The sequence below is a fragment of the Chelonoidis abingdonii genome, chromosome 3 (assembly GCF_003597395.2).
Source record: "Chelonoidis abingdonii isolate Lonesome George chromosome 3, CheloAbing_2.0, whole genome shotgun sequence".
NCBI classification, from domain to species: Eukaryota; Metazoa; Chordata; order Testudines; family Testudinidae; genus Chelonoidis; species Chelonoidis abingdonii.
Genome location: NC_133771.1, coordinates 166,113,445 through 166,135,182, shown reverse-complemented (window position 1 = coordinate 166,135,182; position 21,738 = coordinate 166,113,445). Strand labels below are relative to the sequence as shown.

Here is a 21,738-nt window from a genome sequence, read left to right as displayed (position 1 = left end):
ATGGTGCCCTCCAAGGGTTATGAACACCTGTACGTCCACCCACCCCCCTCCTCGTTAGTTGTCCAATCAGTTAACGAGAGGGAGCGCCATGGCCAACAGGTGCCGGCACCAAAATCTAAAGAGGCTAGGCGCATGGACCTTCTAGGCCGTAAAGTCTATTCAGCAGGCGCCTTACAGCTCCGAGTCGCCAATCAGCAGGCCCTCTTAGGCCGTTACGGTTTTAACACCTGGTCGGAGGTTAGCCGCTTTACAGAGTTGCTGCCCCCGGACTCATGCCAGGAGTTCGCAGCCTTTGTGGAGGAGGGCAAGAAGATCAGCAGGACCTCCCTCCAAGCTGCCCTGGACGCGACCGACTCGGCTGCTAGGACTGTAGCCTCCGGAATTACGCTGAGACGGATTTCCTGGCTCCAGGCCTCCACCTTACCACCAGTACGGCAGACCACATTGCAGGACTTACCCTTTGAGGGCCGGGGTTTGTTTTCCGATAAGACAGACCCTCACCTTCAAAGCCTGAAAGACGGCAAGGTCACCTTAAAGTCGCTCGGGATGCACACCCCCGTGGCTCAACGGAGACCATTTAGGCCCCAAGCCCGCCGCCCGTACTTCCCGCCTCGAAACAGGCAGGATTTCACCAGGAGGCGAGGTCGGGGGGGGCGAAGACGCCAGTCTGGCCCCCACACGGCCCAGTCTCAAGGCCCCACTAAAACCACATCAGGGGCCAAGAGCAGCTTGAAGGTACACCCGGGGACGGCGTACCAGACTCTCTTCAGGATCCTTTTCCCCCCTTTTCCAACCGCCTTTCCTACTTCCTTCCGGCGTGGTCGCAGATTACTTCCGATCAGTGGGTGCTGCGCACGGGTAAGCCGGATACCACCTCCAGTTCTTGCTTCATCCCGCCTTTCTGCCCCCTTCCCAGTCTCTCTTCAGGGACCCCTCTCACGAGCATATCCTCTGGCACGAGGTACATCTCTCTCACTGCAGGAGCCGTAGAGGAAGTTCCTGCTGCCGAAAGGGGAAGGGTTATTTACTCCCGCTATTTTTCTCATCCCCACAGGGAAGGCCTCCGACCAATTCTAGATCTGCGGGGGACTCAACAGTGGCTACGCAAGTTGAGTTCCGCCCGCATGAGTTCCCTGGGTCACATTATCCCCCGTCCTTGGATGCCTGGGACTGGTGCACGCGCCGCTCGACAGTAGGAAGGACTGGTATCTTCCACTAAGGCATTTTCCCCCACACAGAGTACCTTCGGTTCAGGGTCAGACGCACCACTTTCAGTTTAGCTTTCCCTCCTTTGGCTGTCTCCTGCTGTCCGAGGTCTTTTCACGAATGCTGCGATTCTCTCTTTGTGGTGGCGCCACTCCAGGGGGCGCCCAGCCGACCCGCCGAGTGTTGCTAGGGTAGAAAAGTTTCTCCGACGGCTGTGCACGCAGCGCGCACACACCTAAATGGAATGGATATGAGTAACACATCTCAAAGAACAACAGTTACAGAGGTAAGTAAACTTGTTATATCTGTGGATTTGCAGGGCTCTAGTTGTCTTTGGCTTGTGATCTGAGTACAGTTGATGTGGGGTAAGTCACTGATTCTTTGGGACTGGGAGTAACCTGAATATTCTTGTGATTTTTGGTGTAAGGGACCATCTATCACAGAGGCAAGCTTACCTGAGTGGCAAGATGCATTGAAGTACCCAAGAGGACCATCTGTGTCTTCCTATTAGGGTTGTTATAGTGCCTCAGGAATTTACACTTGTTACTTGGTTGGTGAATTCTAAGTATAAAACACCCAACCACTTTGGGGTTCATATTCCGTTTCTTGGCAGTCTGTCCTGAGATTGGTACCCATGGTCATGAGTAAGGCTGAGAGGCTGTCACGGAGGTTGTGGAAGTCACAGATTCCGTGGCCTCCATGACTTCTGCAGCTTCAGTGGCCAGTATGGCTGACCCTAGGGCTACCCGAGCAGTGGGAGGGAGGAAGGCGGCTTTGGGGACTGCTGGAGTAGCAGCGGTCCTGGGGGCGGCCTGAGCAGCAGCTCTAGGGGTGGCCGGAGGTAGCCAGCCCCCACTACCAGAGTATGAGCCAGCTGTTGGGCTCCAGGACCTCCCACAGCAGCAGTGTCCCAGGCTTCCCAGAACAGCAAGACCCTAGGAGCAGATAAGATTTAGTCAGGGGTATTTATAGTAACAGTCATGGACAGGTCAGGGCAGTGAATTTCTGTTTATTGTCCGTAACCTGTCCATGACTTTTACTAAAAATACCTGGGACTAAATCTTAGCCTTAGTCATGAGCTAGTTAGGCAGTGTAACAATATGTTTCAGAAGAGAAATCCCATGGAACCTGCCCAGAAACCCAAGAATTAATTCATTTATAAAATAAAGTTTGAAGTGGAGATTTAGTGCAAGGACTGCGTGGTGCTATTATTAATCCTGACTCTAGTGCACAGATTTTAATGCACTGGCTTTGCATGTGTATGAATGTCAATATCTTGTGTCTGGGCTACAGAGAGAATGAAGAAGCTGCTACTAGTGCTAGTTAAGGGAGTGTTGCCAAAGGTGGCGACTTGGTGTTAGGGGGCACTGCTGCTGGATGCTGTTATCTTTTTGTAAGAGTCATAAAACTAAAGGCCAGACTACCTGAAGTCATTAAAAAAAAAATCTCCTGTGATGTATGTGTGTTGATTCTGTGTTTTGATCAAATTGAAACTCTGGTAATTTTACATTCTGCCAACCTAAATCCTTCACTCCCTGCAGTTTCAGTTGGATAGGCTGTTCTTCATTTCCCACTGTAAACTTGTTCACAAAGTGTTTCTGTTTACTGCTAAACAGCTGCAGTGTTCTACCCCAAAGATCATGAACATCACTGAACCATACTGTAAAGCACTTTGGGATCCCTACTGAGGTGTAACTGCATGTAGAATTTGGCACACATTGTGCAGATTTAAACCCACCAGTTTACTGCAGTGTGTGCTACCCTAATGCCCAGGAAGATAGAAATCTGCATAAAAAAGCCCCAGAATGTTGTTCTGTTATCCTGGAATGCACCATAACCCAGGGGCCTGAGCACCAGACTAGAAGTCAGGTGTGCCTGTGTTCTAATCCTGGCTCTGGCATAGATTTCTTGTGTACTGTGGGCAAGTCACTGAATTTCCCCACCTGTAAAGTGGTTATCTCACAGAGCTGCTGTGAGGATTAACTAATATCCATAAAGTACTTTAATTTAGAAAGTGCAGTAGCATAGGTAGGTAAAATCAACATCCTCTAATACCAGCCTTCCAGTACAATGGAAAGCTTGATTCTAAGTTTCTGTACTTGGGTTTGTAACCTTTGTAAACGGTTTTCTGCTATTCCAGTGGGTAACAGAATTAGATTTGTGAGGCTGAAAATGGAATTGCTCTGTAGCAAAACAATCCTTAAACCTTATCAGCTCCAGATCCAAAGCTAGATCCCAATAATAAGTGATAGATATGGGAGTGACTACAATCATGAATGCCCTCCTAGTGTACAGATAAGATAATGGAACAATTTCATCTTTAGAGAGTGACAACTGCAGAGTTTTACTGGTCTGATTTTTCAGAGATGGGCAAAAGTTCAGATCTAGACTTGGAACCAAACTTTGTTGTTTGGGCCTCAGTCTGCATATTTTGCGACCCTCTCCAATATTACTCTCTGGTTTTAGCCTTTTTCTTTCTTTTCTTTTTTTAAAATGTCTCCTAAACAGCAGCAGTTGACTTTGGCCCATGCCCTGGAGAAACCGGATGATTTGAGAATTGATTCTGAGGAGATAGTCTCCTCTGCAGATCTGTCCAGCTCTGGGTATCTGGAGCAGAGAGTCAGCTGATGCTTTCCCACCTTTCTTAGCTCATGTGAGCCTGGCTGCAGTTCAGGATATGAATTTTGTGGTTATGTAATTGTTATGATCTTGTTTTCTCTAAACTTCACTTTTAAATTTCTAAGCAATTTCTAAGCAGCTGGTGGCACATCTGCTGTTTTGTGAGGTGATATGGGTGGGGGGCTGTGTTTTGGGGTAGAAGTATCTGAGTTCTATCACCTAGAAACTGAGTGGCTGAAGTGTGTAGCATAGTGACAACAATGGTGTTCTAGAAGGCCTTGGATTTGTTACAATATAGTTAAACCTCTTTGTTTTCAGTTTAAGCAGAGAAAATCCTGGGTTTTACAAAATATTTTTTTTTATTTTCACCCTACTTTTGTATCTTTCAAATATTTTAAAATCACTTGGTTTATTAGGAAAATGCAATCCATCGCAGGAGATATATGTATTATGAAAATACATTGGTCTGTGCGTATATGCAAAGCTGCCTGTTGAAGTAAGGCTATGGTTTAGTCTAGAAGATACACACAATAGACAGGCATGCACACAAGCTCTGAAGTGTGTGTGCCTCTGAATGTACTGATGAATCTCATGCCCACTAACTAAACGTTTCAAGCTGTTAGCAGATAATGGTTGAAAGATCTGACACTAAAATGGGAAGAAAACAAAAATCTGTGCTAGAATACATTTCAGAACACGAGGAAATATTCAAAAGTGTTTTTTAAAAAAAAAAACGAGCAAAAGATGCACTTCAAATGGTGTGGCCCTATTATTAAATATGAATAATATTAGTAAATATTGATAGGCTAATAGTTCTAAGTCCTCAACAGCAACTGTTTATTCAAATGAAAAGTTTTATTTGGGGACTAGAGATACATTGTTTTCGTAACTCAGAGGTGGCATTGTTTTGAGTTCTGTTTAGTTCTGCAGCAAACCACATTGAATTCCATTAATCAAAGCATCGATCTACTGACTATTTCCCCCCATCCTTCTGTCCACCAAAATAAACCCTGATATTCACACAGAAAAATTAATTTTTTTTCCACCAATTTTCACTTGTTGTAGTAAACACTGATAAATTTCCAGGAAAAGTTAAATAAAATAAAAATATAGTTTTGAAACAAGAGCTGAAAACTAGTTCTTCCTATACTTACCAGCTAACCCTTGACTTCAGGGTCACTAGATACCAAACATTTAGCAACATTGCTTAAGATATTACCAATGTTATCTGACAGTTGAAGAAGAAACAGTTTTTCAGGTTACATTTCAGCTACACCCCATCTCTTGCCTTCAGCTGCAATTAGTTATCAAATGTCAGTGGGCCAAATTACCCTCAGATGTACACCTGAAGCTCCCATTAGAAACTTAATAGAAGTTGATAGCATGCAAAGGAGGACAGAGTTTATCTCTAACTTTTTTGCTGTTCCCATTTCAGGCCAGTATCAGTGTTATGCCATTTTAAAGCCTCAATAAATGGCCAAGGTCAGAGGAGAGGAAGCATTTCAAGGCATTAGTAGTTGGAGGGGTGGAGGAAAAAAAAACAGGACACTGTCCCTTTAAAGGCCTGTAATGTAGCAGGGTGGGGTTGGGTGAGGGGAATGGGCTTCCTTATCTCTTGACCAATCTGAAAGAGAGCAGTATATGTGCTGCCTTCTCCTTCAGTACAGGGAAGCTGCTGACAAGAGAAGCAAATCAGAGGTGGAAGGTGGAGCTCCTGCTAGGGAGGGCTAGGAGTGGCAACTTTGTGAAGAGCTTACTGGGATAGAAGAAGACCTCCCTGTGTGGTAGAACTAAGAGCCAGAGCTGAGTATGAGCTTCTGGGATGTGATGATGGACTTTATTTTGAGGACCTTAAGGACTGTTCTATTATTTAACCAGCCCCAGATGGGGGAGTGGGGAGTTGGGGTGGGAAGGGTGTTAACCACGAGAGAGACTGTGGAGATCTTTAGGGCCTAAAGATGGAAACTAGAGGCAAACTGCTGCAGAGCCTCTTCTGGCCATGAGGGGGCAACCAGGAGACACCTGCCTTGATACAAGGTCTCACACTCATACCCATGCACAATGCTGCTGCAAATATTATTTTCCCAGCCCTTCACTTCAACACTTTCACTATTGAGATGTCAACTCCTGCCTCTGATTGGCCAATGATACCAGTCTCCATCACCCACTTGTAAAGTTTTCAAATGAGTACCTTTGTTTTCTCCCATCCTGCCCCTCATTCTTGGGAGGTACTCCCCATAAACATCCACAAAGCTATCTCAAGGTCCTCCTTCAAATTGCTCCTTAAAACTCTGTTTTTTACAATGGTGCCTACAAAAAACTGGACATCAGTTAGCCTGCTGGTGTGCTGAGACCACTGCCTGTTCTGTGTTTGCTGTTCTCAGATTAGTTCAGCATGGACAGATGTTCACCACATTATTCAGCACTAGCTTGGTGCCTTTGCTGGCAGTCTGAACAGGCAAGACGCCGTGAATGGGCTATGAATGGATGATGAATGTAGTTCCTCCAGGTCAGGGCTGTGGTACATTTTCATCTCAGTATTTTATTTTTAGATTTTTCTAAGATGTGAATAAATTATAATTTTCAAGCCCAAGAGTTATCAATGCAGCACCTTTTACCAGCCATGAATTCACCTTAAAGAATATTCTCAGCAGATTTCCTACCCATAAATCAGTCATGGTCAGTTTAATAACAAAAAAACAAACACCTGCGCTCAAGTCAAACACGCCTGTAAGGGCTCAGTGGTCAAAAATTAGAATGGCCTCCCTAAAACACAGAGATCTGGATTCCTTCCTGCCACTGCCAGGTGAAATTTTCAGTTAGATCTCTGTATGAATAGATAAATGGAGAATGAAAATCAGCCTCAATCTCATGCAAATGCTTCTGTATTCAAACCTGTCATTGTCTGGAGAAACATGCATGGGGAGGGGAGAGGGAATTGAGGCACATCTATAAATATCTTCCTAATTGTTGCTGATCTGAAATAGGTGATGCCAGCACAGAGTCTGTTGACTATGCAGCATAAGAATGTCTACCTTGGGGCAAATTCTGTGCTGATTTACACTTGGAGTTAATGGCCTTGCATGGGGAGAAAGTCACCACAGAGCATGGCCAGTATATTTATAAATCAAGGGAACTTTTATTCTGTTTTATTAGATGAATGGTGTAGTGTGAGGTCATAAACACAGAGACATGCTTTAAGCAGCAACTGGAGAACCTCCTAACCGGGAAGTTCCTACCTTTATCAAGCTCCTTGCTGCAACACATTCTAGTCTGCTCTAATAACTGTGGAGAACCAGAAACTTTATAACCACCCCATAAGTAGCTCCAATACTTACCTTTTTCTTCCATCCACAGAGCAAGTACAGCATAGGCAGTGGCAGTACAAGCTTCCTGCCATTGTATGCCAACAAATATTCCTCAACTCAAACCTGGAAGATCTCTTCTAGGAGTCAGAGGACAGTTCAGTCTCCATAGCCCATTCATTTTCATCATAGTGCAAGAATATTAAATATTGCCAACTATGATGGTGTTGGTGGATTTTTTTTTGTTTTTTTGTTTTTTGTGTTGTGGACACCAGTCCACCAATAACTAGACCACTTGCTTATGACCTTAGAGGAGGTGAGGGAGATAATTCTGTGGGTATCAATGGCTCTGTGTATTATGCTTTTAGAGAGACAAGGTGGGTGAGGTAATATCTTTTATTGGACCAACTTGTGTTGGTGAGAGACACAAGCTTTTGAGCTTACACAGGGCTCTTCTTTAGGTCTGGGGAAGGTACTCAGAATGTCACAGCTAAACAAAAGGTGGAACAAATTGTTTAGCATAAGGAGTTAACATCATAAGAGACCATTTTAGGTGAAATGGGCAGGTAACACTTCTGCAGTCACAGAACAAAGGAGGCTTAATGGGTTATAGATTGTTGTAATGATCCATAAATCCAGTTTCTTTATTAAGTCAGTGATTTTTAGTGTCTAATAAAGTTATGAGTTTAAATTCCTAGGCTTGTGTTTTGAAGGTGTTGTGCAGGTTTCTTTGAGGACAAGAACTGAGGGGTCAAATATAGAGTGATCATTTTGTGAAAAGTGTTTGCCCATGGCTGATATGGTATTTTTGTCTTTTATCATTTTTCTGTATGAGTTCATTTGCAGGCATAATGATTGCCTCATTTCACCCACATTGTTGTTTGTTTGGGGCATTTGATGCATTGCATGAGGCACACCATATGTTGTGATAGGTGTGTGTATAGGACCCCTTGAAAGGTGTGTTGTGGGGGGTATTGATCATCATAGCAATGGAGATATGTCTGAGGTTTTGCATCTATTATGGCAGGATCTGGTGCCACATGCCTATCACAACAGGCGGTATACCTCATTCAGTGCACTGAATGCCCCAGTAACAACTACATGGGTGACATGAGAATGAACTGACACAAAAAATGATGTAGTCTATTCTGGCATCCTTACCTGTCATATATCACTTAAACTGTATGTTGCTCTGGGCAAGGACTGTCCTACATTTCTTTGTGCAGCACCTTCACATCAATAAGACTATAACAAACATTTAATAATAATGCTGTGACATGAAGAGTTATCAGCTGAATACATTGCAACCTGTAGTTTACTATTGAAAATGCCACAATTGTTTAATTTTAAATGCTCTATAACTTGGTAGAAACAGTGTTGTTAGAGCAGGAGACTTGGAATCCTTGATTTTATTCTCATTTCTGCCACTAGAGTGCTATATGGGCTCTGGTCTGGCAAGTCTCAACCTTTCTGCACCTGTGTCTATATCTGTAAAATGGAGACAATCATAACTACTTAACAGGATTGTTTTGAGGCTTACTTGTTCATAAAGCTAGGCAGTTTCCATGTTGTGACCACTGTTTGTTTCAGTTTCAGAACAGCTGTCTCATTGGATACGTCTATGCTGCAAAAAAATAGCAGTGAGTCTCAGAGCCTGGTCAACTAACTCAGGTTTTTGGGACTCTCACTATGGGCTAAAAATAGCAGTGCGGATGTTCCTCCTCAGACTGGAGCTTGGGCTCTGACACCCTCTCCCCTCACCAGGTTTCAGAGACCATGCTCCAGTCCAAGCAACCATCTCCACATTTCTGTTTTTAGCCCTGTACTGCGAGTCCCGGGTTCTGAAATTCATTGCCACAGGTTTGGGGTTTTAGTCAGTGTAGATGTACCCATTACCTTTCTGCATTCAGCATCTGTTGATTGTGTCTACCTGTTGTCAACTCTCAGGAGACCATACTGGGAATTGTAGGCCCAATTCTTGTCTCATTTAAACCAATTTTACACCAATGTGTCTGTAGTCACTTAAATGGAGTTACTGGAGATTCCCACTACTGTAAGTAGAACAGATTCAGACCCAGTCTGTTCAGGGTACTTAAACACCAGAAGGATACAGACCAAGTAGATTGAGTTTATAGGAGAACAACAAAAATAATGAATGGACTGAGGTGACTGACTTATGAGGCAAGATTAAAAGAGCTAAATCTATCCAGCTTGACCAAGCAGTGACTAAGGAGACAGTGGAGAGGGATGTCAGAATGACAGAGGAGTGTAAACAGCAAAAGCCAGATCACCCTTCCCAGAGGGAAAAACCTGAGGGGTTTTCATCAGCAAGGAGTTTTCCTTAGGAAGTTCTGTCAAAGGGACAGAATTTGTTCTCCACCTCCCTAGACCTCTTGCAGAACAAGCAGGCAGTTCAGCCTATATAATCCTCGGACCACCTCTCAGATCTTCATTCTTCTTGGAAGAGCCACTGCAGGCAAAAGGCCATCCACACCAAGACTCTGAGCTTCCAAACTTTGAGGCTCTTTGGTGGTAGCGGGGAGACAATGCAAATTCCCCGCTTGGTTCTGACCCTTTGTGACCGGGTGAGAAGTGAGCCAATCTCTCAGCAAGGTGTGGGCTATCCTAGAGCTGTTTTTTAAAGCATATTTTCCCTGGAAAATTTAGGAAAAAAAGTGTTTGTTTCTTTCAAAAATTTTCATGGAATTTTCTGGGTTTGTTTGTTTGTTTGTTTTCCAGTGAAGCAAAATGTTTTGTTTCAGTTTTTGCCCTCCACCCCCCATGACCGTTTTCAATTTTTGGCTTTCAGGGGGTGTTTTCATGTTTGGTTCTTTCGTTTCTTCCTTCCTTCTACTTTTTCAGTGGGAAAGAAAAGGTAAGGGAGAGGAAAAAAAGGCGGGAAGGGAAAAAACTGTAAAATAAAAAAAATCTATTTTTGAAAACTAAAAGTTTTTTAACCAAAATGAAAAAATATATATTAAAAACATTGGAAAATTGTGAACAAAAACAATTTTTTCATTAAAATTTTCCTATTACTTGAAAAAGCTGGAAGGAAACAAAACAAAGAAGAAGACTGAAGAAATGTTGACCTGTTCTCATCTACACTGTATGAAAATTTGAGAATCCTTGCTCTATGGATCAAACTTTTTTTTACTGGGGTGAGATGTGGGGGTGTGTGATCTAACTGGCATAACAGGTCTTCTTCATTTCTAATTTGTCTGATTTTGTGCTTAGCCTCTTTAATGTTCAAATAGCGAAATAATCCTCCACTTCCAATTAAATGAAGTTGCCTTCTGACTTTTCCTTATTTCAATACAACACTCTTTTCCAAAGCTCTCAATGTTAGGACTATGGCTTATTGCATTTATGTGTAGACAAATGAATTCATTTTTAGAGTTTTGATCTCTGAAAAATACTGTAGTAGCACTTTTATTGGAGGAGTGATTCAACCTGGCAGTGGGTCAATACGTATGTCCTATTTATAGCATGACCTATTCCTTTGTACAGTGATCTTGTGGCTGAAGGTAGCTTTGTGAATTTGTATGTATGGTTCTGTAAAATAAAGTAAAACAATGATTAGCTATATTTGGGATGAATTTGAACCAAAGTTAGTAAGAATAGACCTTAGTAACTACTATAAAGAAAAAGACCTGGATTCACTGCCATTACTGTTATTACAATGTTTGAAAAAATTATTTTGCAGATAATCGCCTTTGATGAGCTAAGGACAGACTTCAAGAGCCCAATAGACCACTGCAATCCAGTTCATGCAGTGAGTACAGCCTGAGATTTGCCAAACATTAGATACTGAATGGAAGAGGATGTGCTGAGCTGTCAATGGAAAATATACAAATTGATTTAAGAGTCCCTTATGAATGTAGTTATAGTCTGTAAGAGCAGCTGCTGTTTACTCTTGATTTAGCAACTCATCTTAATCTGATGGTCTCAGGGTGGATCTTTACTCAGGTAGTTCCTTTTCTTGCTGGAGATGGCATGGGAGCACTTAGAGATTCAGAAAGAGGAGAAGTTGAAATGTGACTGTAGGGGTTTTGTGCATCTCTTCATTCTGAGGCACACTTTCCCCCTTTGAACATCCTTTTCCTCCTCTGCACCCAAGCAGTGGGCTGACCATTTTCTTCAACATTCGCAGTGGTGTTGTAGCTGTGTCGGTCCCAGGATATTAGATATACATGGTAAGTGAGGTAATACCTTTTATTGGACCAATTGCTGTTGGTGAGAGCTTGAAAGTTTGTTGACTCTCTCATGAATGGAAGTTGGTCCAATAAAAGATGTTACCTCATCTTCTTCAAGAGTGACCCATTGTCTGTACTGACTACTCAAGGACTTTGATGAGGGATGCAATCATCACCTTTCTGCCTGGAGGTCTCCCCTACAGTAAAGGGGAATAACCCACTGAAGTCAATGAGGTTCCACCTGCTTGCAGTAAAGGATAATTTGACACCAAAGCTGTAAACTTTGCTATGCTCCAGCAATCTGTCAATTATGTAGGAGCCTGGGCTAAATTTAACTAAATGTAGACTGGAAGAAAGGGGTGCATCTCCTTTGAAAGTCTGTGGGACAAATTCTATGGGAACAGAAACAGTTGTATAGATTACATATTGGGTAAGTGGCAAAGATTTGTCATCAGCTGTGTGACTGCAAAACAAGTATAACTTAAAAAGTAAGGGCATGTACCAGGAGGTCCAGGCAATGGGTAAGAGACAACTTTCCCTTTTCCCTTATTTTAACATATTCTTGACCTCTTCCCAACATTCCTGGTTTAAACAGGTGCAAATTCTGCTCTCAGGTGAGCCAGTGTTAATCAGAGTGATTCCATTGGCTTCAGTGAAATTATCTTATATTAATACCAGCAGAACAGAAGGCAGAACTTGGCCCATTGACCTCATTGGGAGTTGCATTTGTTTTCTCTACAGGCTGATTTTTGTCCCACATAATATCAAATTGGTGTAAGTTATACATATCTTGCAGTGCCACCAAATGCTAAACAGACTCAAGTTACAATACTTGGCCACTTAAATCCATTTCATGTCTAGTTTATTCCCAAAATGTAATTTATGCCACCTTTTATACCACCATTGAATATGACATTAAACCTGAGTCTCCCAAGAAGCTTTGTACTACAGAATCATCAAGCCAATCTAAAGTTAATATGTATGTTTATGTAAGTAATTATATCTGCTAATCTACTAAAATAAATCCACCCCTAAAATAGTAACTGAAAATGAAAACTGTAGGGAACAATCTCAACTGAAATATATTACAGCTTTTTCTATGAAAGTAATATTTAGGCCTATTTATCAATGTTTCTTAATTCTCCTTATGCATTTTTGTCCTCATCTTGTGATACAGGCACACTTTCTGTGTCTACCTCTGCATCACGCCCCAGTAATATATTTTGTTCCTAAACTTGTATAGTGCCCTAGAGAGAGAAATTGCTTTTGTTTTAGAATGCTAATGTAATTGGCTTCCAGGATAAGAAAGTCGATGTCTGTGTGTCCCTGTTCAAATCACGTTAGTGATTTAATTAATTAATTAATTAATTAATCCCAGAATGTTCAGGAGTTTTAATTTACTCTGAATAAACATTACAGTGTCCAATAAAATCCTGCAAGTTGTTCTGTATCAGTAGTACCATTTTGACTCTCACCTAGAAAACTTTCTGTTACTTTTTCCTGTTCAGTGTGGATGTTAATGGGTGTTATTCTAGCACACTAGGAGAGATTTTTAAGAGAGGAGACATTTGCTCTGGTGTCATTCACCAAATGTTTTTCCTTCTTCGCCTATTGTGTATCAGTTGGTGCCCACGTTCCCATCTAGCTAATTGTGTGGACTCCAGATCATACTATTTTAATGTCTAGTACTAAGCAATTTATTCTCACAGCACCCCTGCTCGGTAAGGGAGTATTATTATCCCCATTTTACATAGAGGAAGTTGAGTCACAAAGAGATCAGTCAGAAAGACTATGGCAGAGTTGAGACTCAAACTTGGGTCACCTGACTCCCACTGTAGAGTCTAAAGCATTTCCTCCTCCAGAAGACCAGGCATATTTAGCCCCAGACCTGCAATGGGGAGCTATGTTGGCAGAATCTTACATCCACATGGACTTTCCATTGAAGCCAATGGTGCTTTGCGCAGGTGTAAGAGTCCAACCACGTGGACCTCATTGCAGGATAGCATCATAGTCTGATGAGCTTCTTGACGTAAACGGTGCCATGTAAAGGCAAAATATTACTGTCCACTGTCTTCCCAAACTGAAACCTTTTTTTAGGAGAAATATAATCCTCACAAAATGGAATCAGCTTAAAACAGTTTGAAAAACACAGAAGGCGTAGAGAGAAATGGCTTCACATACTGGTTCATCTCAGTATTTGTTTCAGAAAGGTGACTGTAGATAGTAGCTTTTGCAATTCTAGAGAAAAAGCGTAACCTCCCTCAGGAGACTGTACGGTACACACCAAGCCACTTCTCTAATTTCTTCTAAGAAGAGGTGTAAAACTTCACTTACTTTTGAATTGCTCACTCCTCTTAGGCACAGTGCAGCAGAGTCTGTTCTGCGCTAACCGCAGTAAATGCAGAGTCATTCCATTGAGTGTCATGGCGTTACTTTGGATGTACCCTGATGTAACCAAGAGCAAAATCTTGTCTGGTGGCTTGAGTGATGTGTCTATGCAGAGCGGAACATTGTTTTGCTAGTGAATTTCTCATCTATGATCCATTTAACAGAAAGCCTGTTAAAGTTATTTGTTTTGACTTTCCTTGCATCAGCTGAATCTGCATTGTCTAAACACTGGAATCCTCAAGTGCAGTATCTTTCTGTTCATATAAATATATCTTCTGTTTTAAAAGGATATTTCTAGCATATTACAAATACACTGTAGTAGCCTGATCAAGTATAAAAGTTGCACATCGATAGAGTGTCTTGACAATTATAGAGGTACCAAATGTTCTCTGTGTGATACCACTACTGAAGTTAGTGGGAATCTGAAAGTTTGTGCCTGAATCTCTCTGGACCAATTCAGCCTTAGTGTAAGAAGGGACAATTACTGACTTCAAAATTGTTGCCCTGCTAACTTTAGGGCTCAGTTTTGTCTCTGGTTTGTCTTCTCAGATGTTATTGGGAATAATAATTACCTTCCTCACAAGGGTGTTTAGACAACTGAGTGAATCAATTTTAAAGTAATATATGAGAGATAAATATTACTAGGCCAAATTCATCCCTGGTGCAACTCTGTTAATATCTGGATATAAGCCATGGATGATTTTGGCCCATTATGTTTGTGATATATTTTCTTCAATTAATTACACAATATAACCTCCCACCACTTTTTTCCCACCTTTCTTTGACAGCGAGAGAGACTAAGAAACATTGAGCGCATCTGCTTTCTTCTGCGAAAGGTGAGCATAAACTAACACAGGATCTATGACATTGATGAGAATTAAGACCATCAGATGGCTGTTCTGGGTACGTCCATTTGCCCGTCCCACTGATCTTCCATCATCACTCATGAAATCTGAGATTCCAGTGCAGAAACTGAAATCAGTGTTACCTTTGAAAAACAAAGTGGAGGTAATGAGAAGGGGCTGCCATCAGTCAGGATTTCCTGACAAGAACTGAACATTTCAGAACATTCTCAGGTTCAGATTTAATAACCTGCTTTTTGAAGGTGGTGATTGGTTTCTGGAGGTGTAACTTGTGACAGTTATGGCTACATGCCCTGTGCTGCCATCAAGATCTGAAGTTTATAATTATTCTTTGCTGGACAGTCATTTACTAATTATTTGATAAATAGACCATTTTATTTGTATGAGTTCAAACTTTTGAGTTTCTTACAGGCTGAATGAGAATGTTGAGATTATAGAGGCTGACCCTATGATGGCGCCAAGTGACCTCAGTTTATATGGGAGTAAAGGGTGCTCTGCTCTTTGCAGGACTCACTCAGTAATGAGTTACACATTCTACTGTAATTTAAGAATGGAATTTTTGAAAGCACTCAGTGTTGGCCTTACTCTGTTCCCATTAAAGTCCCATTGATTTCATTGGATACAAAGTTAGACCAACACTGAACATGTTTGGTTTCCTTGGGGTGGAGTTTTCAATGTAAGCTGTAATGTAGGCTCATCAATGGGAGAATAGCACCAGTGACCATCAGGACCAAAATCACAATGCCCCAAAGCATGTGCTAAAGGAGCAACACGGTTAGCTGGGAGTGAGTACAAGCCTCTTAACTTTGAAGCAGGCCAAACACTAGCTGTAGACATAATCACATGCACTTAGCCAGTATATTATGCAAGCTGCTTACATTGTCTTTTTAAGCCATTCTGTCTCTGAACAGATGAAGAAAAAAGACCTGACCTTGCAAAAAAGTTTTAATAAGTGTACCTGTGCACTGTGTTATAGAATTCAATGCAACATCATGATAATTAGCAAAACATTCCAGCCCTTAGAAAATGTCATTAGAATGTCCAGACTGGAAAGTATTTGTTGCTGTATTGTATCCATCCTTAATAGGTTATCAACTGTATTTAAATACTGTGGGCCATATTTATCTGTGCTGCAACTCCCGTGATGTCAATAGTGTTAGACTGGGGGGAATTTGGCTCAGTGGCCAAATTCTGTCATGAGATACATCCTTGCAACTCCTGTTGACTTCATTGTGAGTTGGACGTGTATTGGAGAGCAGAATCTGGCACAGTTTCCCAGGATATTGTAGGTAGGAGCCTAACTCAGAGGACAGATTAGTAGAAAGGAAAGGTGGTCGGACTCAAGTCAAGCTGCAGCCACAATCCCAAGCTGTTGTGCTCTAATGTACTCAGGTTCCTATATAGTGCTCTCATCACTTTTGTATCTGAACTCCTAATTCTGCCTATAATTGCAGAGTAGGTGGATGATTCTGCTACCGTGATAAGCAATGAAACAGATAACACTGACTGCATGTGGCTATGTTCAGAACAGCTGGGAAACTCAGTTTCAAAATGTTGTGATCTTGGCAGTGCTAAGTACTGGCTCAGCCTGATCCCAGGGCCTGATTATGTTATAAACAACTATATCTGCACTAGGGAGGGACCCTACTTTATAAAACACTTTCATTGAATAACTTAATTTATACCAATTTAGATTGATTATGGGAACAATTGTGAGCACACTGCTATCAAGAACCTGTGTAATCACTTGCACTAAGGCATCTGACGAGAGAAAATATTAATCCATACTAGCTAAACAACATAAAAAAGAATCAATTCTTTTCCAGGAACCATTTTGCTGACTTAGCAGTCAGCTAGTTTCCAGCTGTCCCAGTTTCTGTGACATAAAGCAACAGGTGGGTGGCAAATGTATTAATATATGTGAGTCCCCAGGGGAGTCCTTGCTCATAGGAAAGTTTAATTTTTATTGAGCCTGAGCCTCATTGCTAACAGCAAAGATAGTGCCTTTTGGCTAATTACTGATACTGCATACCCCAGGGATCAGACTTCTATCTCACTTAAATTGTTTGTTAATGAAGCTTCTCCTCCCAGGTTCTTTGGGGACACATTTGTTTTAATTGGGAGATGTGATACAGGAAGAGGAAGAAGGAATAACTACAGAGATGTGCAGTCTTTTCAAGTCCAATATTTACTAACAATCACTTTTGTGTACACAGCAGTTCTGGAACATTCATGGTTAGTGGCAGAGCTTTGGGGAAGCAATTAAAATACTAAGTGTTTTAAAGACATAGGAAAATGTAAGGGAATATGTAGTTTGTAATGAACTCTAGAAGACCTTCTGATTACTATAAACTGCTCTGTGTGGCTGTGGGTAACTAACCTCAGTGTGTCTGTTTCCCTTTCTATAAAATGAGGAAATAGTAACATACCTGTTTCTTAGGGTATTGGGGTTGACTAACATTTTCAAAGCACTTTACAAACATAAGGCCAGCAGTCTTACTGTTAATGCCACTAGAACTGAATTCTTGATTTTTTGGCTATAAACCTGTATTTTAAAGGGATTTATAAGTGGGCTGTAAATATGTGCTTCATTTCACTATCCCAGGGTTCTACAGGGGAGTCTCTCACAAGTGATCATGAACACAGCACCATACAAGTCACATATAGTGAGCCCCAGTCGATGAAGAGACTGGATGGTTTGTCAGAATTATTCTGGAAATCCTTAGTTTTTTTTAATGTCTTGGAGATCATTAGCAGGGTTTGACCATAGCTTGTGTTTATGTATTTGATTATACTAGAAGATGTTACATAATTTGACTGAGTTTTCAAGCATGGTGGGATTGACGAAGGAGGGATCCCATTACAGCCAGAACATTCACAGACATCAGTATCTGATGTGGATTACTTTTTGGAAAATGTTTATATACCATGAAAACAGTATCTCATTCAGGCAGTATGTAAAGCAGGTGGAATGTATGTGATATTCTGGCTTTTATGTATGCGTATCACTGCCCTCCGCTGGAAAGACCTGCTCAAATTTTCTGCTAGACACTAAAGCTTTGATTACGAAGAGGCTATGAGCTTTGTACAGACTTGAGTGATCCCTTGGATCACAATGTAAATGCCTTAAAGATATTTTTTCTTGAAGCCAGTTTTAAAACTGGCTTCCCAGTGTGGTACTGAAATTCTCCTTTATCTCAGAGGCCTGGTTTTTTTGGAGCTCTGTAGTATGATCTTCCAGTCATATGTGGTTTAGCAAATCATACACTTTTTGTGTATGTACATGCCCACAGATTTATTACATAAGCTGATTTACTTAAAGTATATGCTAGTGATGCTGATAGCCATGCTGGCTGGGTCTACACTAGCTTTTTCCCCCCTAAAATTTGTTACCAGCTCTGCTGGTGAGAGCTCTACTCTAAGCAATGTGCCAATGGTGTTTTAACCATCACTGTTTGCAATGTTTGTAGTCTTTTTGGTCACAGGATATTAAAGAGAATACCTTTCCCAGCTCTGAAGAAGAGCTCTGTGTAGCTCAAAAGCTTGTCTCTCTCTCACCAACAGAAGTGGGTCCAGTAAAAGATATTACCTTACACACCATGTTTCTCTTTCAACCATCATGTCATTTAGACCAGCTATGAGCAGAGAAAGGCATGGTTGTTAAAATTCTAGTGGCCCACTTGCTGTTGGTACTATGGGTGGAACTGAACTAGTGTTAGCAACACTGAGAAATTGTAGGGAAGAATGGCTAGTGTAGACACAGCCACAGTGCTGGCAAGAGGTAGAAGAGCTGTAGATTTCCCCTCAGCAATCTGGATGCAGAGCAGTGCTGTGAAACGTGTGTCTGACTCGGAGCAAGCTGTTCTCATTCTACATTACCATGGCAAGTCAAGAGCTTATTCTTGCATCATCCCTGGGAAGGTGGAGGAAGGAGGAATTGAACTGGCAAGAGATACTTTCATACCAGGTTGCAGTAACTGCTATGAGATTTTTAAAAGGTAGTTTATAATACTTAGCATATACCATCTGTAGTCACAAGGCTTTTCCTATAGGTGAGTAGTACTAATGTTCCCATTTTACAGCCGAGGGAACAGAGGTACAGTGGGAAAATGAATTGCCCAAATTCACACCAAATCTGTGAAAGAGCTGGAAGTAGAGCTCTGTCCTGGTTTACTGGACTCTCCTCATGCAAGTGATCTAATGGGATTTTTTCTTATTTATATTAAAATTTTCTAATTTGTATCTCATTAAATACCATAGTATTTTTTAATATTTTACAGTTAATTATGATGACTATATTACATTATTGGTGCACTGCACAACATTCTTAGAGAAACTTATTTCTGTGACAGATGCCTGTTGGAAACTTTTCTTTTCTTCTGGTTTTAAGGGTAGTTAGGATTTTCCTGTATTAACACATTTGGCAATGTGATGGAGCATGAATTTTGTAATACTATGACACTGTCCCAGAGGACAAATTTTAAAAGTGGCACCTTTATAGCAGGTAGAAATTCAGATGTGACTATGGACTGCATGGATTGGGAACAATGACTGTTAACCTCATTCCCCAACAGGGAAGTCCTTCCAGGTTAAAGGAGAACATTGTCTGGAAGGGAAAACTCCCATAACATCCTCTCTCAGCAGATAAATTCCAGACCTATTTGCTCACACTCATCCTTTCATGAGCAATAAAAATGACTCTACGCGAAAAATGACTGAGGGTTTGTTTTTAAACCTAGTTAACTTCAAGCAAGATAGAGATATGAGAAGCAGAACTGGAATTGGAGTCTGTGTGGAAGGGGATTAAGATTGATAAAAGACAGATCTTTCACCTTTTCTACAGCTGTAAAGAAAACATTTATGCTAGGCCAAACATAACATCTCTGGAGCTGCAGGATTAGAGACCTGCTGAGTCAGATCTTTATCCTTTTATTTATTGTTGGTAAATTCAGAAAGAACTACAGGGAACAGTGCAAATTTCCAGAGTCAAAGCAACTGTAACCACAAAGTGACTTGAGAGGGACATTTGCCCCCAGAGATGTTCCAAATAATTGTAAAAAAGACAAATAGGGTTTTGGGGAGGGGGATTACAATTGAAAGATAAACATTGTATCTTTCTTTTTATTTTTGGTGTCTTTATGTAAGACAATCCTGGAGACTAAAGTCCTCTTTAGTAATTTACTATCACTTTTCTACAGAAAAGATAGCGCATGGACAGCAGTAGTGCTAGGTCCACCACACTGCCGTACCAGTGTCCCTCAGCCATAACCTGGATGGAACACTTCTGGGGGTGAGAGGCCCTTAATGATAATATGTTGCACTTCTTCCAGTGTGCTCCATTGGAAGATCTCAAGACATTTCACAAATGTTAATTTCTCACAGCAGCCTTATGAGGTAGGTAATTATCATTAGCCCCATTTTACAGATGGCAAAACTGAGGCACAGAAATGTTAAATAACTGGTACAATGAGGTCACCTAGCAACTTACTGGCAGAGCAGAGATTAGAACTCAGAGGTCTTGACTCCCAGAGGTGAAAGATTAGTGCACTAACTCACTGCCTTGCCTTGCCTGAAGAATAGTTCATGACAGTGAGAAGAGAAAGCTACACTAGCTTCTTTACCCCGAACATTTCCCAAAATTGCTACCGTAGTTCAACTCCACCAATAGTAGACATGGTGGCACCCTAGTGTAAACAAGCTGCTGGTGTTTTAACCACCTTGTGATCTCATCCTGCTCAGTGCCAGTCTAGGCAATACAATGATTAAAATGCCAGTGCTTGCTGATGCTTTATCTGTTATAGAGTTCCCACCATTGCTATCATCAATGGAGCTGCCTCAATGATGGAATATGTACTGTAGATAGGGCTTGGGTGCTCAGATATGATTTTACCACTGTATAGGGTTTCAGCTCTGTCTATACTAAATCCACCAGAGTAGCTACCACTTGTGGAACTGCACCAGTTGGGGAATTAGGGATCTGAAAAATCCCAGTGTAGACACAGCCTAAAGTCTAGTGTAAACAAGCCCAACAAATCAGGCTATGTCTATGCTACAGTGGCACAGCTGCAGCTACACCGCTATTGTAGATGCTTCCTACACTGATGGTTTTTCCATTGATGTAGTTAATCCACCTTTCCGAGAAGCAGTACCTGCCTCTACAGAAGAATCTTCCATCAACCTAGATGTGTCTCACTGCAGGTTTGGTTGACCTAACCACAGTACCCAGGGCGTGACATTTTTCACAACCCTGAGCAACATAGCTAGATAGACCTAATTTTTAAGTGTAGAACAGGCCTCAGTTGCAAAGCTGGGAATAGAGACTATAACCCTACCTTTAGTAGCACTAGAAGTCATTTTCAGCACTGATTAAAAATGAACCAGTTCCTAATTTAGACAGGGATTAATAATGAAAGTAAACATTACAGCATAGCCATACTGTAAAGATAGGTCTGCTTTGGAGAGAATCTTGTATTGTTTTCACTACCAGGTTTGTAACATACCAGGTGCTGTTTCCTGCTCTAACAAATAGTAAAAAATTTCTTCTTGCAGTTTAGGTGTCTCTGTCATCAGAGGGGGAGACTGAATTGTTGGCCGGTGAAAATCAGGTAAATTAAGTCTGTGGCAGTAGCAGAACTTGCTGTGATATTTCACAGAAGAATGCAGGATGCATTTTGAGTTTTGATAAATTGTTCCTAGGACAAAGACCATAATGAGAACAGAAACTGGCATTACATGAATCCCTTCCATTAATAGAGACTGTAACAAAGATGAAGTATATGCACTTTGTTCACTCTTGTTAGAGTCCAAAGACTGCATCCTTGTTAGTGGCTTCTCAATGCCTGCTATATTTCCTGACATACCTAATGCTTTTCTCTTTCATACCTTATGAATATCATGACACCGCTGAGTCTGACTCACCAGCTGGGCAACAGGAAATCCTGCAGGAGGCTCCTCCTGCTGTGTGATTGGTAGCTAAAACTCACATCAAAAGGCAATGTAAATTAGTTATGAAGAATAACCAATGCTTATACAAACTGTGCTGGAGCTATTTGAGCAATCATTCAGTTCACATTTTCATAGCTTAAATGTCCTTTTAAGACAATACAGATAAAAACTTCTACCTTAGCAGACACTGCTGCACATAAAATGATTTGAATCAGTATT

At 41.4% G+C, this 21,738-nt stretch overlaps 1 protein-coding gene across 1 annotated transcript in view; it reads left to right on the top strand.

The window, feature by feature from the left end:
- Positions 1-21,738, top strand: part of CNIH3 (cornichon family AMPA receptor auxiliary protein 3) — a 74,787-nt gene that overhangs the window by 28,906 nt on the left and 24,143 nt on the right. Inside the window, exons 2-3 of the mRNA XM_032781716.2 lie at positions 10,834-10,902; positions 14,500-14,547. Of these exons, the coding sequence (XP_032637607.1) occupies positions 10,834-10,902; positions 14,500-14,547 (117 nt within the window). The remainder of the gene's footprint in view (positions 1-10,833; positions 10,903-14,499; positions 14,548-21,738) is intronic.